Here is an 18981-nt window from a genome sequence, read left to right as displayed (position 1 = left end):
AACTGGGTTATCTTACCATTGCTCATAATTCTTCTTCATACTCTAGTAATACGGCAGTTTATTTTCTATATCATATACCCCTCCCTGCTTCACTCCCATGCATGTAGGAAAGCCATAAATCTTGATGGAGCGAGACGCATGTGGTTTCCTTGCATGCAGGTCTAAATATTGGAAGCTCTCTGTTCTTTCTCATTTTGGTTATTCTGAACTATTAATCAAGCCAGTCTTTTCCCCATTAATTTCAATTGGGCAATCACTGAGCTTAGAAGCATAGAGAAGTTTGGCTCTCTTGTGGCTAATTCAGTCTTCCCTTCGTCTAAGGGGAATTGTGTTCCCAATGGCCTAATTTGTGGGAAAAGCTTTCTATTAAGATCTTAAGGATCTTCTAGACTCAGCTCTCCCGTTGGCTCTTAATGAGCTGGTGGAGCACTTCTGAGAGAAGCAAATGACTCTCTGAGCTGTTCCCCTCTATTTTCATTGTGTTCTTCCCCCCATTGCATGCTATTCAAAAAGATTTCATATTAACAGGTATAATGTAAGTGAATAATAAACACACTTAAGTAGTCATGATGGACTGTAGGATCTCTTTCTGGTGGCTGCTCTCAGAAGAAACCAAACTGCCTTCAACTCCCAGTTTTCAGTTCTAGTCTTCGAACCCCTAACTGCAGAAGATCTATTCTTAAGGTTTTTGATCTTTTAATTTTCTTTATGCCTTTCTTTCTAACTATCCTCATTTGGGAAGATTTCGAATTAAAAGAAAATTCTAAAACATAATGTAAAGATCAGTGGGTATTACTAGCCAAGGCACGTGTGTCTGCTCTGTGCTAGAATGAAGGGGAGACATCCTGAGGTCACTGGCTTGGGATTCTCTGCAGCCACATGTGAGAGACCAGTGAGGAGAAATACTGCCTGATAACTTTCTCTCCACAAGCAAGAAAGCTGTTATCATTTAGGCCCATTTGGTGCTCACAAGATGACCTGAGCTTGCCGAATATTCATTCTCAGCTCTCTTCAATCAAGTTCTTTCATTTGCTTGGTCTTCTAATTGGTGTTTATGCATATTTCTGACCTACCTTGTTTTACATTGATGGCCTGTTTCAAATGCTGTAAGCTTTCTCTTGCGATGCGATGGAGTTGTTTGGCTGAGACGTAACCTCATTAAGTGATGAAGTCTCTCTCATCGCCACAGGCCTTGCCCTGCCTGGTACATGTGTGTGGCACCTCTGCCATCTGGGGCATTTTTGTTTGCAGCCCCTAACGTCAGATGAAGAAGTGGAATATTAAGCCTTTAAAAATGTGTAATATCTCCATGTCACAATGTATCGGCATAGTCACCTAACCCATGTGATGACTTCTCTAATGTTTGAAGGTAGTGGACACCCACCCGTGATTGCTCTCTTGCCCAGGAGAAATAGCCCCCAAATCTTTCGCCCTTCCATTCCCTGGTACGATTGGGAACAGCCTGGACCCTTTTACCTTCCTCTGGACGTGGACAACCACATGAGACCTCCAGCTAAATGTTCCATGGGCGTGTGGTCTCCAAAGCCCAGCCATTCACCACAGCATTAAGTGATGGAAGCATTTGACAGCAGGAAGACACAAATGATTTGTAAAGCAGAAAAGTAAGTGTTGGCTTCTTCCAAAGAAAATAGTCCCTTTCAATACCCCTCAGGAACACCTTCCCCATGTCCTAGCAAAGGTTGTGCTGTGCCAGGTGCCCCTGACATGGCGAGACTGAATTGAGACAGTGCAGGTGGTACAGAGAACAGCTCAAGAGCCCACTGGGCCCAGGGAAAACTTCATTAATTGGACTCTGCTTCCATGCCCATAAACGGGTATAATAAACCTGCCCGATCTCCTGGTTGCTTTGCCTTCCGGATGAAGAGCATAAAGTATGTCTTGGAGAGCCATGGTGATCAGCTCGAAAGCAGCTAAGTCATAATTTGATGATAGACCCCTGCCTTCCCACCAACGCAGAATGTGTTCATCATGCCTCTCCTTGTGTCTCAGGGAAGTGTTGACAGATCACCCCACATTTCTATACGTAAAGATGGGGAGCTGGACAAAGGCGGGGACCACCAGGCTTCCATGACAACGTCTTGCCCCGGGCAGATCTGCACAGGTTCCAGATCAGGTGCCACGTTCGATTTCAAGGTCTGATTTTAATGTAGCTCTTGACTGGTGGTGTTACGTTAACTGCTTTGTTTTCATCCAAGACATCCATGGGAGGCCAAGCTTCCTCTCCTGTTCTCTGGCGAAACAGTAAAATAGTAGAAGACATTTGCTATAAAACAAATCCAAAATTGTGAAAATTGGATTTTTTTAATCCTATGTTCTACCTAACAGTCTCCTCGAAAATAAAATCTTTGGTATTATGTTTGAAAAGAAAATCTTAACCTAATCAGTTTGTTGGTGCCATTGATTTCACATAAAGCCATTATATTAATGCACTCTTTGGGATATAAACAATACTTTGAGATACTAATCGTATTTATAAATTTGTGTAGTTATGAAAGCATCGGGGCAAATTCTACTAAGCTGAGAGGACAGTATTTCTGGATGAAACCAGCTATCAAAAAACTGTTTGTAATTTGATAAATTTCCCATCAGAAAACGAGTCCCGCGTTTTAATTGGCACTAAAGTTCTTAGTTGTTTCTGTCCTTACACATTTTCCTTTGAATAGCCAAGTAAAAATCTGTGAAGGAGTGTTTTCCGTCGTCGACAGCAGGCAGTGTTTGTGTTCCGTGTTGGAAGCAGCTCAGCGCTCAGGATGCCTGGAGGCCGGTGCCGCTCTGAGTTCAGGGCAGGCGATTTGCTGAGGTGACCTGTCAGTCGGAGGACATTCCTCAGCAGCGCTGACCATCACACGTGGAGCGGAGCGGCTCGCTGCTCTCCAGGAGGCCCGTGCTTGCTTTCCTCCTACAGTCTTCTGTTGGAGAAAGTCTGGGGAGCTTCTTAACAGACAAGGAAGCTTTGCCTGAGCAGCCGCATCCCGCGACGCACGGGGCCCAGCGGTGCCTGACAGTGTCCTGCCTCCCCCGTGACGGTGTGGCCGGGCCAGGCGCAGGCCTGGTGGCCCAGGAGGGGCCGGCCCGCCCCCGGCCTGCACGGGTGGCCATGGTCCCTGCTGTGGGCAGCTGCGGGGAGGAGCCGGCAGGTGCCCCTCCCCGGGCCCGGGCAGCCCTGCCACTGTGCCCGGGCACCTCAGCCCGCCCCAGGCGAAGGGAGTTCCGGAGGGGATGACCAGGGAGGTGAGGCTGGGAAAAGAGGAACATTGCCAGCCCAGGGCTGGGCTCCAAGCAGCAGCAGCCTGGCTTCCTGTTGTCATCAGATGCCCCCTTCGACCTTGGGGCCGGGCGAGGCCAGGCATCAGGGCTCCTTTCCTTTCTGCTTCTTTGGCTGGATTCTTATTCCAGAGGAATTCACTTCCTAAAGTGCTTGCGTTCTTACTTTGAGACATTTTGTAGAGTTTGCTTTTTTTTAAATATTTGAATATTGTATTGAAGTATAGCATTCATACTTGAACTTACATACACAATAAGTATATCGTAGGGTTGTGAACTTGGAATACAAACATGCGTAACAGCATATAGGGCTCCCATATATCTCCCCACCACCAACACCTTGCATTGCTATGAAACATTTGTTACAAACGATGAAAGAGCATCATCAAAATATCACTACTAACTATAGCTTACATTCGGTGTATTTTTCCCTGAACTCGTCTGGTTAACACCCTGTATTAGTAGTATGTATTCGTTATTGTTCAGGAGAAAAATTCTCATATTTGTCCTGTTAACCACAGTCCATCTTCTACCACTGGATTCCTTGTATTATACAGTCCCATGCTTTCTACAATCCATTCAAAGTGTATACTCAGTGACTTTCATGTTTTCATCACAGAATTGAGCTATCATCAGCTCAGTCGATTTTAAAAGTGTGTTACTCCAAAAGGAAAAACCCCATACCCTCTTATACCCCCTCACTGTTGCCCCTTAGAATTGATACAGTATTTTCTTTGCCATTGCTACAAAAATAGTACGATATTACTGTTAACTCTTGTCCCTAAGTTACATTAGTTGTGATATTCCCATATATCACTTAGCACTTTGTAAAAGAACATTCTTATACTTTTTTTTTTAAAGATTTATTTATTTATTTAATTCCCCCCCCCCCCCCCCCCGTTGTCTGTTTTCTGTGTCTATTTGCTGCATCTTGTTTCTTTGTCCGCTTCTGCTTCTGTTGTCGTCAGCGGCACAGGAAGTGTGGGCGGCGCCATTCCTGGACAGGCTGCACTTTCTTTCGTGCTGGGCGGCTCTCCTTACGGGTGCACTCCTAGCGCGTGGGGCTCTCTTACGCAGGGGACACCTGTGCATGGCACGGCACTCCTTGCGCACATCAGCACTGCGCATGGGCCAGCTCCACACGGGTCAAGGAGGCCCGGGGCTTGAACCGCGGACCTCCCATGTGGTAGACGGACGCCCTAACCACTGGGCCAAGTCCGTTTCCCCTTTCTTATACTCTTAACCACATCTTTACCCACCACTGAAATCACTGTTATACATACCCTAGATTATTTTCTAGCTTCCTTTCAAATTGACATTTATATCCACAGACTACCCCTTTCAACCACAATCACCTTTATAAATCAGCAGCGTTAGCTATCCTCACTTTAATGTGTTCCCACCAACTCTATTCATTTCCACACATTTACAATAGACCCTACTAAAAATTCTACATACTTTAAGCATAAGCTCCCCCTTCTCAACCTTCAGTCTATGTCCCAGAAACCTGTACTCTACAGTTTACCTCTGACTTTACTCATCATTTCAGTTCATACTGGTGAGACCATACAATATTTGTCCTTTTTTGTGACTTATTTCACTCAACATACTGTCTTCAGAGTTCATCCATGTTGTCATAGGCATCCCATTTCATTTCTTCTTATAGCTGAATAGTATTCCACTGTGTATATGCCACATTTTGTTTATCCACTCTTTGGCTGATGGACACTTGGGTGGTTTCCATATTTCAGCAATTGTGAATAATGCTGCTATAAATATCGATGTGCAAATGTCCTTTTGCATCCTTGCTTTCAGTTCTTCTTAATTTATTTCTAGTAACAGGATTGCTGGCAATTCTTTATTTAGTTTCTTGAGGAACTGCCAAATATATCTTCCATAGAGTATGCCCCATTTTACATTTCCACCAATGGTGAAGAAGAGTTCCTATTTCTCCAAATCCTCTCCAGCACTTGTAGGTTTGTTTGTTTGTCATTTTTGTTTTAATAATGGCCTTTCTTTAAGATATGCTATGATATCTCAGTGTAGTTGTTTTTTTCCTCTCTATTTTTTTTTAAATGTTACATTCAAAAAATATGAGGTCCCATATACTCCTCATCCCCGTCACCCCACTCCTCCCACACCAACAACCTCTTTCATTATCGTGGGACAGTCATTGCATCTGGTGAATACATTTTGGAGCACTGCTGCACCACATGGATAATGGTTTACATTGTGGTTGACACTCTCCCCCAGTCCACCCAGTGGGCCATAGCAGGACATAAAATGGCCAGCATAAGTCCCTGAAGTATCACCCAGGACAACTCCAAGTCCTAAAAATGCCCCCACATCAAATGTCTTCTTCCCTCTCCCTACCCTCAGCAGCTACCGTGGCCACTTTCTCCACATCAGTGCTACAGCTTCTTCCATTACTAATCACAATAGTTCCATAGTAGAATATCAGCAAGTCCACTCTAATCCATACTCTATTTCTCCATCCTGTGGATTCTGGAGTGGTTATGTAAACTCCATCTCTATATTGAGAGGAGGCTTAGATTCCACATGGATGATGGATGCAATTTTCCTGCTTGCAGTTGTAGGCACTCTTGGCTCCCCAAGGTCAGTGTAATTTAGATCTGAATTTCCCTAATGGGTAATATGCCACCATTGTTTTATGTGCATTTTGGCCATTTGTATTTTCTCTTTGGAGGAATGTCCATTCAAGTCTTTTACCCATTTTTTAAATTGGTTGTCTTTTTATCATTGGGTTGTGTAATGTCTTTATATCACATGGATATCAAGCCCTTATCAGATATGTGATTGCCAAATATTTTCTCCCAATGGGTAGGCTACCTTTTCACCTTTTTAACAAAGTTACTTGAAGCATAAAAGTGTGTAAGTTTGAGGAGGTTCCATTTATCTTTCTTTTTTGCTTATGCTTTGAGTATAAGGTTTAAGAAAACACTGTCTACAAGATGTTAAAGATGTTTCCCTACATTTTCTTGTAGGAGTTTTATGGTTGTAGCTTTTATATTTAGCTCTTTGATACATTTTGAGTTAATTTTTCTATAAGGTGTGAGATAGGGATCCTCCTTTCTTTTCAATATGGACATCCAGTTCTCCCATGGAGCCATTTTTTTTCAGGTGGAAAAGAAAACACTTTCATGGAAAATCACCAAGTTCAGTTATTTTCATTATTTTAGCTGCACCTGGTAAGGGATGAGTTAGCACTCTCTAATTCTAAACCCAGAGTTTGCATTGCATTATCTTGTTCTCTACGTTCCTTTTGTAGCACTGTTTTCTCAAAACAAATACAACAATGACAGGTTTGAAGACTCTTTAGCAAAATGGGTTGTCATTTTGTAGGGCAAAAGTATGGCAGGATTTAGTGAACCATTGGACATGGCACTGAAATTAACTCCTGCTCAGCCAGAGGCAAATCTCTCCTCATACAGGAAGGCAGGATGTTCCCAGGATCTCCCAGATGCTCACATGACTGACCTGCACAAAGGCAAAGTGTAAAAGTATCACAATTGTAAGAAAGAGAGTGCCACACATTTAGAAAACATTTGGAAGTGACACTGAGGGTGACCGACCCAGGGCCTGGACACACACGCACATACAAAGCACATGGGTAGTTCACTTGCACATCCATATTACATACATCATGCACAAATCACAGACCTATCACACATGCATAGTCACACCCTCCTATGTCACACACACACTCACAACTGTCACAAGCTAATTAGCAGCTAAATCCAAAGATAATAGTCTTATCTATCCACACCAATGGAGAGCAGATGAGATATTATGAACAAAAGGACCTCTTCTGGCATGGCTGTGAGAAGATGGGTGAGTGGTCAAGTCTTCTTGGCCCTACATATCAATGAAACGAATGAGTTAGATGCAGCTTTATTGAGAATCTCTTTTAGTTTGAACAGTCTCGTTTTCACTTCTGTGGGGCTTCCACATTTATTGGTAGAGAGAAGCTCATCACCTCTTTCCTCCCATTTTAACTCCATCCTGTTTTGTTCATGGTAAATGTCCAGCATATAGCTTGGTGGAAAGGAAAAGGATGCCATTTTTGCTAGGGGTTATTCGTTGGCTGTTAAAAACAAAAGGCACCCTGTGTTTTCCCATCACTATCCTTTGTGTTATGTCTCCTATGCCCATTGTCTTCCCTTGGCTGAGATTCTTCAGGGTGCCATGTTGTGTAGCAAATTCACTCCTACCTCCAGCTCTAACATGGGCTTCCCAGGGTTTTGAAAAGATCAAATAATCAACATTCTTGTTTCCTTCACATGTTCTTATTTATTAAAAGATAGACAAAGACATTAGGCAAATGGAGGATAAAATTTCACCTTTTTTATTGCTAATACCATTTGGAAAATGTGGCTTAGGTCTGGGTCAGATAGACTTGCTATTATTCCCCTGAATTAATACTCGCCTTGCCCACTGCCAAATGAAAGCCTTCCCTCTTCCCCAACACAAAGGCAAGGCCAAGCCACTAGTTTTACTACTTGCCTGAGAACATAAGGACATGATCATTTTCTTCAAGGAAGGAAAGCCCCACTATGAGGGGGAGACAGCTATCTGCTGTCCAGACCCTTCTCCCAAACTTTCCAATCAGATAGATTCCTCCAGCTCTCAATGTGAGGGCCGACTGTGCTGTGCAGAGTGCTGGCTGTGATTTTCCAGGAAGCCTCTTTACAGGGAAGCTTGAAACCTAGGGAACAAATCTTCCCCCAGTGGGGTCCCAGGTATAGATACCATGTCCACAGTGTCCATGGTGTCTGTTGATCCAGAAACTGTTCTGTGTGGCAGGAACTTTTGGAACTGATGCCAGTCTGCCTTTGCTGTTGTAGCCTTTAATGACCCATCTTGGTGAAAATGCAGGGAATGTGGAAGGAGGGAAAGTGGGTATTTGATTTGGGTGGCACCATCCTCCATCCATCCACTGGAAGGCCTGTAGTCTAGTCGTGAACCCATAAAGGCTAAAGTTGATGGTGATGATTTCTATGTAATAGTAGCCCTTGTTCTCCATAAGTGGTGTGCTAAATAAGAGCACAGTGGAAAGGCCATTGCCATGCACTGTCGATGCAAGTATACAAGGAACATTCCTTGAGAGCAGTTCTGCAGTATATATCAAGAACTTAAAACTGGTCATGGCACTTGGAAGTAATCAAATATGAAGCCAAATCTTTATATATGAGGTGGTTACAAATCAAAATAATATTAATAAAATAAGTGTTGAACGATAAGGAATGACTAAATAAATTATGCTAGGACTGGATATTATCTAAGCATGCAGAATCTTGTTTTCACAGAAGTTTTAATGACCTCAAAGAATCTGATTTTATATTAAATTGAAAAAGTAAAGCACAAAACCACATTCAATGTGGACTCAGTTCTTTTGGAACAAGATAGAAGTGTTGACAAAGCAGAGTATGGCACAGATTTGAGAATACAGATGAAATGGATTGGATAGACAGCACTGTATGGCCAGAAGAATGTTTTTTTTTTCTGAAAAGAGTTATCATAGGGACTTTTCATTTTATCTTTATAGTGTTTTGTGTTTTTTCCCAATTTTTTGCATGTGATCGTGAATTATGTTTCTTATCAGGATAAATAGAGCTGTGAGTTACATATTTGGAAAAGATACCATGGTCTTATGTCAACAAGACATAATGAGATCTATCACTTCCCTAAGCTCAGTGAACATGGTTTTGGTGTGAGAGCCACCAGCATCTGTCATCCTGTATCACAATATGGCTGCGTGGCAACCATGCACTCTCAGCAGCATACAATAGCTTGTGGGTTGGCTAGGGCAACTCTGTTCCATCAGACTCTCATCTTCCCGGGACCAGTGGTCTAGCCAGGGTGTGTTCTTTGCCTTGAGATAACAGAGGCTCAAGGGAGCTCTCCACAACCTGTGAGATCTCGTAGGACTTGAGGTAAATCTGACACTCCTGCCCCCACTGCATTAGCCAGAGCAAATCGCTGGGCTTAACTCAAAATCATTTATCAAAGCACATGGCTAAAAGAAGCAGATAGAATCCCTAAAAGAGATAGCTCCTTTCTGTTAAGTACATAAAAACATAAGTGTGGAAACACAAATGAAATTAACTTCCTACTGAGTGACTTCTGAAGATTATTTCTAATAGGCATGCCATTATTGTGTATTCACCCTATTGGCTGGCTCTTTCTGTCTCTTTAGATACTGGCCAACGTCATAATTTTCATCTGTGGGAACCTGGCGGGAGCATATCATAAACACCTCATGGAGCTTGCTCTGCAACAAACATATCAGGACCCGTGCAATTGCATCAAGTCCCGGATCAAGTTGGAATTTGAAAAACGTCAGCAGGTAAAATGCATCTTCAATCTTATTTCCACATTACTTGAGGCATTATTGGCAATGATGTTCTTGCCATTGAAAACAAGTATGCAGTTGGTTCATTTCTGGGCATCAGGAAGAACCCAGAGAAGCTGACAGCCTCTGCCTAGCCTTGGCCCCTGTGCTTAATGGAATCTCTAAACAAAATGGCAGAGATGGTGTATTAATCAGCCAAAGGATGCAAAATACCAGAAACTGGTTGGTTTTTATACAGGGTATTTATTTGGGGTAGGAGCTCACAGATACCAGGCCATAAAGCATAAGTTACTTCCCTCACCAAAGTCTGTTTGGAGCAAGATGGCTGCCAACATCTGTGAGGGTTCAGGATTCCTGGGTTCCTGCATTCCTGGGGCTTGCTTTACTCTGGCTTCAAGGTTCTTTCCTTCCTGGGGCTGACTTCTCTTTCCTCTGCATGCTGACTTCCCAGGGCTCCAGTTTAAGTCTTCAGCATCAAATTCCAAAACCAAAACTCCAACATTAAAAGCCCTTGCATCAAAAGCTCCAACTCTGTCCTTTGCCATGCCTTTTATTTGAGTCCCCACCCACCAAGGGGTGGAGACTCAATGCCCTAATGATGTGGCCTAATTAAAGCCCTAATCATTAACTCAATCATGCCCAGTAATAGACCAGATTACAAACATAATCCAATATCTATTTTTGAAATTCATAACTATATCAAACTTCTACAGATGGCATCTTCCCCGTGAAGACGTGAGACCCTCTGACCCCAGGGCCACCTAAGTGCACTCAGACACATCAGCCAATGTCAGCACGAAGCTGGGGAAATGCAAATAACTTCAGGTCTTTATTAGAATACTCTCAGTAGAAGTACATTTTTCTTTGATGGTGCTTGTAGCATGGGTTTGTCTCAACTGAAGTTGGGACACCTCACCTCCACAGCACTTCACAGAGTACCTGTGACTGCACAGGATAAAGCAATCAGCACCATTCCTGGCAGAGATGACTGCAGTCAGGCAGAAGGGTCTAGGAAGGAGCTACTTGTGTTCGCCAACTGGTGGCATCAAGGACAGTAGAGGGCAGGGGAGACAGTTACACTTTGAAGGGAAAGCATAACGTACAAATGGCTCCTGTGTGAAGCATGTTTAACTTCAGGTGTGGGCAGGAAATCCAGGTGAACAACATTTTCCTTGAGTTCATTTTCTTCATCGTCAGGAACCCAGTCTGTGAAGTTATGATTCGGGGACTGCCTTGGAACGTGGTCCTCCACCCCATGTGCGTGTTGGTTGTGAAACCTGTGCTGTGGCTAGTATTTGGCACATAGAAAAATGCTGAAGTATTGTGTGGTGAGTTAGACTGAATCTATAAAATTTCATTAAAACCTGTTATGCTGATGGAAGCAAAAAAAATCATTTAAATTTCGATATTGGACTTGTGCTTTGTATAGACCTAGGGATAGTACTGAATTTCTTTTTGGAAACAGAAGGATGTTTGTTCACTCATTTGGTGACTATATATTGATCACTACTTTGTATGAGGCATGATTCTAGGCACTGCTTTTTCCTGGTAGTAAGAGCAAATCTTGTTTTTTAATGAGTTTGTGTTACAACATAAGTAGCAAAGGTATGCTGTAACTCATAGTTAATTCCTTGGTCTATATGTATATCAAACTCTGGTTTCAACTTAAAGGGACATAGTTCTTGACTTGGCACTTCTTTCCAGTGTATTTTCATACACTCATGTTCAGTTTTCTGGGTTCTAGAAAATTCCATGGTTTCAACAAGCAGCAGTTGGTGTCCACAGTTGTCTGTGTATGCTGTGTGCTACAGAGTTCAAGTGTTTTGGGATTGATGGCATCCTTTTCTCAAAGGGTAACAGCTGCGTCAGGTTGTTCCCGACAGACATATTTAATTCTCTTTTCCATCGCCTCCAGAATCTAATTCAAAATAGCACAAGGCCTGGGGTGAACTGAAATTCCAAGTAGACATGTTACGTAACTTAATATTTATAGTAATAATTTTGACAAAACAGTGAGTTGGGCAACTGACCTCACGCACACCTCATATTTCTCTGAAGAGACCTTTAGCAGCCAGAAACATCTGTGCTCCTTGTCACTGTGACCCGTGGGGTGCAAGCTGTCCATCAGACCACGCTCTACACCAAGGGGGTGTCCCGGGACATAGAGACTTTATGGGGCCATCATGGGAGGTGTTAGAAGGATGTGCATTTATGGGTTTAAAAAAAGCAAATAATTACTTTTAAAATAAGAAGGAGAAAAGAGACACTTTAAAGAAAAAAGGAATTTATATTAGAATTGTTTCATAAAATGTAATTTGCCATCTCAAGTCTAATTTGCCATAGAAAGTTGAGCATTAAGCCTCTAGAGTCTAGTGTCCGGAAGAGAGTAGTTTTCTCGTTGGGGCTTCAGAAAATATGCTCCTAGGATTAAAATAAATGTTTGTCCCTTTTTTCAGATCAGCATGTATTTGAATGGGAGTGAGAAATACTTTTGTTTATGAAAGAAATCAGTAAGATGTCATCTGATAGATTTAAGACATTGGATAAAAATTGGCCATTGGCAATCTGTATGACCTCCACAGAGAGGGGCCATCCCTTGAGACAGTGTGGCCCAGCCTGGCCACAAACAAAATGGAGCTTCTCATGGACCAAGAATTTCTGGCTATAAACTCCCTTTTCTTCATCCGTAGTCACTAGAGCCAACAATAATATTCTTTAACATGCCTTATTCTGATGCGGGGGTTATATACTAAACAGCTACAGAATGACTTGCTTCAGTCATTGTTTGGATAAAATAGATACTGTCCACTTGCCTTACCTAAGGCAGTTGCCTTAGAGCAAGTTGACACTTCTGGAGTTTGAGAGGCCGCCATTTTGAATAGTTACTCAATAGCTACTTGCCCTTGTTTTCCAGCCTCTCTCTCTATGGCCCTTAGACACTACAGAGAGGTGCCAAAAACAGGTGAGCTCAAAAGGCTGTTCCTCCCATAGCCCCCGCAGGGCTCTACATCCTTGATACATTATTGGCAAGTGTCTAGGGTTGTTCTGTGAAATCTTCTCCAAATTGTTTAACTCTGTATTTTCTTTTCCTCTAATTTTGTGACATTTTTCCTAGAAGCAAATGAGATAAATATGTAGAAATTTCATGCCATGTCTGAGTAAGTGTTTTTTTGTACTATAAGATTGTGGAGGAGGAGGAAATGAAAAATGTTGGTAGAGATTTTCTCAGCATTGTGCTTTGGCCCTGAAAGTGCCTTTGTGCATAAACCATAAAAATTATGATTTTTTTCCTAGGTAGGAAAAGTAACACATTGCATCAGGGTTGAGACCACCTTCAGGGACTGATTGTGTTTTCTGTGAGTTTTGGATTCTGTCTTAAGTTTCAGATCCTGCAGGAAGATTCATTTCTCAAGCACCGTATCAGTGCAACAACAGAAGGTTTATCATATCCGAAAAGGTTTATCACATCCTAGTGCTTCTCCCTGGAGTATGTAATAGACTCTGAGGGATTGTTGAGAGTTGGATTCTGAGCAAAATAAGAACCTTCTCCCTAACTGTTTAGGCAGCTGAAATTAATGTTGTTTCTGTAGGAGTGAAAACCTGGTTTTCTTTTTTATGGACAGAAAATAAGCCTTCTTTAATTTATATGTTGTCTTTGCCTTGGTGTAATTCAAGGACTTATTCACACTCTGTCTTAATCTGAAACGTTTGTAAGGTTTGGAAATAACAGAATATTCATTCTAGTCAAAATACAAGTCAGGTGAGGCACAGAGACTGCATGTTCCACCTGGATTTTGCCCCCTGGTATGAGGTTTGGTATACCAGTAGGCTTCTAGGCTGCCCTTGGGTGCAAAATTGTTTTTCCTCTCTTCAAATTTCAGTGCAGTGAGTGAGTGTGCTGCATCCCCCCTGGTGGCTGGATGATAAACAGATCTATCTTTACCTTAATGCAATAGTGTGTAATAGTATGGCATTATTGAATATATTGCCTAAATTATTTATGTTGCTAGGTGAAGCATTTTTGAAGTTATTTTGATTTGAGCTGTTAAAAATTGGTCTTAATTCTTGGGAGGAAATAAAATCAGAAGGATCTAACATTTCTTTGACTCTCTGGTATGTGCTAGGTACTTTTGGGTATTCTACCTAGGACTTTCATGTATACTGATTCCTTTATTTCTATAGGAACTCTGTGAATTAAGTATATATTATTTTCTATTTGACCATAGAAAGGAGCCAAAGCTCTGAGAATTTTACTTCCTCATCCAAGATCATTCAGCTAGTAACTGTGGCCTTCCATCTCTCATGTTGGTTCTATGTGGGATTATGGGAATGATATCTGAGGACAGGTGAGCTGGAAATTTTCACCTCCGTGAATGTCTTCTTGGCAAAGTCCTACTTGATCCCTTTCCAACTTTAAGTCTGTCCAGTATCTAAAGTAGCATCCTGTTATGAAAGTCATCAGTAGCTCATCTTGCCATTGAACTCTCAAGCCCTAGGGGAAAGCACAAGACAGGTTCCATCCTACCCAAACCATCCTCTATAGTGACAGACCATAATTTATAAACCCATAATTTCCAGAAGAAGATACAGAAAGATAATAAGATCATGTGTGGTGGAGTAGGTAGTGAGGCCCACTAGAGAGGCAATCGGGGAGGCTTTTTTGGGGATGTTATATTTGAATTGAAAAGTGAATGCAGAAGGACTCAGCCTTACCAGGAACTGATGAAAAGTGCTCTAAGCAGAGGGAGTAGAAACAACAAAGATCTCAAGTCAGGAAAGATATTGTCCTGTTTGAGGAACATCTAGGCTCATGGGCAGTTGGGTAAGGGAGGAGAGTAGTTGAACATACTGAGGTTGATCAACCACATTCCGGTTGACATGAGCCAAGGGGATAATATCCACCCTTAATGTGGAATTTTCTTTGGGATGCTTTTAGTTCTATTCCAGGCACCATTTTGGCCCCTTGGGTGCCAGATTCCCTAAGAAATTGAGACTTCATTTTCTCAGCAACTACCATAGACTAAATGCATGAATGTTGTAACTTTGACTATAGAATGAGCTCAGGCTGATCCAACGGAATCTAAATGGAAAAGGTTCAGGTCATTTTGTCGACTCTTTCTCATGCTGAGACAGGAACCCATGTCTGGAGATATAGAAGTGCATGAGAAGGGAACACAGCATGCCCAGCATGGGGGAGTGTCCCTTGTGTGAAGGGCCTAACAGGTATCACAGCCCAGGCTCCTGCCCACAGCCCTGCCTGCCCACGCACCTGGCAGCCATCTCAGCACACCTGAGAGCCTGCCACCACGCCACAGGACTCACGGCTTGTGAGCATCCCTGGGACCCTTTCTGTCATCCTTAATTGAACCTGTAAGTTCTCTGGAGGCATGGCCATCTCTGATTTTATTAGTCTTCATTAGGTTCTTAGAAGTTAGTACAGTGCCCTGCTTGGAGGAGGCACGAACACATACTCTGCAAACACCAGCTGAATAAACGCATCCTAGCTCCAGTGTAGGCTCGCTCATTCGCCCACTCACTCACTCTCTGCATGGTCAAGGTTTATAGTGTACTGGTAATAATTCCTTTACCCGTGTTATATATCAGTGATCTGATATATACAATTGGCTCAACAACAATCGGCCCTGCTCAGGTTTAAACAACCCTGGGACTTCCAGGTGTCTTCATCCCTGACTCCTCCTTCATCAATGCCCCATTTTTTCTCTTCTGAATTCCATGAGGGTTCAATGTACCCTGTAAGCACCTTGTAACTCATGAGGGTTCAGAAGGAAGCCAGATATACTTCAATTCTGACTGCCCGTCTTGAGACTCACTCACTTTTAACATCCCAGAAAGTAAATGCATTCATATTGCAACTCCAAAGGTTCAACAAAGATAAAACAACACAAATTTAAAGTTCCCTCTTCTCCCAGCCTATATTCCTCTCCCCAAAAGTTTCTAGTGCAATTTTGGCCCAAGCAGTTCCAGGGACTTGAGTTATTTCAGTCTCGTTGTCTTGGAACTGATAATACCTTTCCAGGAGGGAGTAAGGTGCGGGATGTTTTTGGAAGTTATGAACAACCAAGTTTTTATGTCAAGGACGAAATACAAGCTTGCAGTCACCCCAGGTTGTTAACTTAATCCAGGTCTCCTGGAGAACAGGCGTGTTAACAAGGCTTTTTAAAAGGCTTGGTTCATGGATACCATCGTGATGGCGGTTTGCAGGGTAATGAATCTTTAAACAGTGTCAGATTTTGACATTGATGAGTACAGTATTTAGCATAATTGCTATTTCATTTCTTTGCTGGTGAATTTATTAACAAGTTGAGGGGGAAAAAATGTTTAGAGGAATTTTTAGGAGTAGGCGTTCCAGAGCGTTTGTTAGTACACAGAGATGGATGTCAAAACAGATTCTACCTTTAAAAGAGGCAGATCATGGCGGGTGCAGGGGGAGCTCAGAGCCCTAGGCTCCGAAGCTGTAACACTTTCAAATGAGTGGGATTTCTGAAAAGTTGTAAGTGGGATTTTGAATGCCTTATTGAAAAACAGAGGAAAATCCTTTCATTTAATGGCAATATGCTTCATCAGTTGATAGAACTGAACATAAAGTGTGACAAATTCCATATTAGAGAGAAGTGACAGATCTTGCAAAAATCCTGATAAATAATGGAAAGACTTTAAAATTTGTTTTTAAATAAAGCTTGGCTTTTAAATGCTTTCTTAGTGTTTGTGAAAAATATGTCTTCCATTTCCCATGTATGATAGCGTTTATAGCTACTGTCTTCTGCCTTTGTTGACATCATGGTTTTATTTTAAGTTATTTGGTTGGGAAGTGAGCAATATGAGAACAAGCCTACAGTAGTCCAAATCAAGAATATTATTATGCAACAAAAGAGAAATATGCCAATTTTATGGTATTTTGTGGGTGTTTTCTCTGCACAATGAAGCATTTAATCGTATTACCTGTTAGCTTCTTCCTTTATCTGTGGACTGGAGGGTGATGGGTTAGATCTCTTAAGTCTAAAGAAAGAATAGTCAATAAAATCCTCTAGCTGAGAGTAGATTTGAAAAACTTGCTTTTTCAAATTGAAAAACTGCAGAGAAAGTTCTCTACTTGCTGCTGGTCAGCCTTTCTTCACCGGGGCTGAGTAGAGAAACAAGGAGCTTGAAAACCCAGCGCTGCTGTTTGTCTTCACTGTGGCTCTGTGCTCTTTAAAGCAGGAGAGCTGGAGGCCGGGCCCAGCTCCGATGCTCCTGTCACTCTGTCTCTCCCGAGGAAGTATTCTGGCTCTTCACAGGCACCTAAGGGACACATCTCCAAAGCTGCCACCCTTTGGAGGCCCGCAACTTGGGGGTCCGCACCTGTCAGGACTTACCTTACAGGGGTCCGTGTTTCAGGTGGAGGGCAGAGCGCCACTTAGATCTGCCCTGAAATTCTTGGAGTCCGTGAACCTCTGTCGACAGTGGACTGTCTACAACTGGAGTCGTACAGGAGTTGTAAAAACGGCCTATCAAAGGGTGGCTCAAGCGGTTGAGCACCTGCTTCCCACATGGGAGGTTCCAAGTTCAGTCCCCAGTGCCTCCAGTGCCTCAGTGGTTGAGCGCTGGCCTCCCATATTTGAGGTCCCAGGTTCAATCCCCGGCCCCTGTTCCTCAAAAAGAAAAGCATATCAAATACATAGTACCACAAATTTAAATAAGATAGACAATCATAGTGCAAGATGTGAATCTGGATACTTTCTCCTTTTTTTTTTTTTTTTTTACTTGCTGATGAGTTAACATTCTGTTTTCCCTTATATGATGATTCTTCTTTGCCATATATAAATTTTTTCAAGCTGTTTTGACTGTGCAATTATTTGTCAGACTCCTAAATATATCCCTTTAGCTTTTTCTATGGAGAGAATGCTATGTTTCTCTATTTATGAAAAGATAACTATTAAAACAATCAGCAAGCTTTTAGGGTTTTCTCTGCAAAGTCCTTCCACAATTTTAATAAATGTATTCTGAGATGTTTATAGATTTTTGTGCTGTAATGAAAATGTTACCTTCTTTTCAATGTTACTTTTATCTGATTGTAGACAATGTGCAGGGATATTTGGCAGATGTATCAGTTAATTTCCTATTAACTAGAGCTATCTTTCTGAATTTATATGCAATTATCACCTGCAAACTACCCTTTAAGTTTTTCTACTTTTATTTTTCACATCTTCTGGTGTTGTCAAAAGCTTCCCAAACTACGGCGTTTAATGGCATGATTCCATTGTACAACTCTGTTAGTTACTGTACTTACAAGAAATGCTGATTGTTTTGTTTTTTATAATTGAATACACAAACCTTTTAAAAAATATATTTGATGAAGTTTTTTCCTAGTTTCTTTGAGCCTTGCTTTTTAAAGCCATGACGTTTTGATTTTGTTTTTAAATCCAAACTTACTTTGGTCTTGGTGGAGATAAATTTAGACCTTTTGTATTTGTTGTCATAATCATACACACCATATTTAGAGTCTCTCAGGCTATTTCTTGATATTCATTATAGCTTCCCAATATTTTCAAAATAATCATATCATTCTATTTTGTATTTCCTTTTCAATTTCAGCATTGTTTATGAGGACTCTATTTTATTCCTAACATATTGTGATCACTTTATTTTAATGTCATTTTAACATTATAATTATTATCTAAACTGATTCCATAATGCATATCTATGTTCTTCCTTGTTTTCAAAAATTCTAGTTCCTCTTATTTTAAAGTAAATTTATTAAGAAAAATTTTTATTTTCTCAGATGTCCCACAGTGTCTTCTTTCTTGTTTTCTTCCATTTATCACTAAACTTCATGAAAAAGTAGTTACTACCCTTTGTTTCTTTATTATTAACTTCACTATTAACTCACATCTATTCACTGTTCAACTGGAAACAGCTGTTGAATTTAAAAATATTTTCTCTCCTAGATCTCAGCAGTGTTTCCTTTTTGTTCACTTTTTTGTCCGCTTGGAAAATAATATATATTCATGGAGGAAAAAGAAAAAACTAAAACCCCTCTTGATTTCCATCACCAGATACCATCTTGATTCTCGTTCCCCTTCTCTGACTTTTTTCATTTCTACGTCCTTTGATAAACTTTTTCTATTCCCTGCCACCAGATAAACCCAGAGCCTTCAGGGCTCTGCCTGAGGACATCTTTTTTTTCCCATGTATAACTTGGTCATCACACATTTTCAATTCCACTACCTGGACTATTGGCTCTCAACTCACTTAAAGGTATTTCTTTATACTGAAAAAAAAAAAAAAAAAAAAAAATGAAGCAGTGAAAGAATACTAGACTAAGA

General features: G+C 41.5%; 1 protein-coding gene across 1 annotated transcript in view; it reads left to right on the top strand.

Moving 5' to 3' along the window:
* The window catches only part of LOC101415825 (adenylate cyclase type 2-like), a 239387-nt gene that overhangs the window by 101061 nt on the left and 119345 nt on the right, over positions 1 to 18981 (top strand). The window contains exon 3 of the mRNA XM_058287870.1: positions 9503 to 9652. Coding sequence (XP_058143853.1) covers positions 9503 to 9652 — 150 coding nt within the window. The remainder of the gene's footprint in view (positions 1 to 9502; positions 9653 to 18981) is intronic.

The sequence above is a fragment of the Dasypus novemcinctus genome, chromosome 25 (genome assembly GCF_030445035.2).
Source record: "Dasypus novemcinctus isolate mDasNov1 chromosome 25, mDasNov1.1.hap2, whole genome shotgun sequence".
NCBI lineage: Eukaryota > Metazoa > Chordata > Mammalia > Cingulata > Dasypodidae > Dasypus > Dasypus novemcinctus.
Note: the sequence above shows the minus strand (reverse complement) of the source record. Positions and strands in the feature narration are given on the sequence as shown.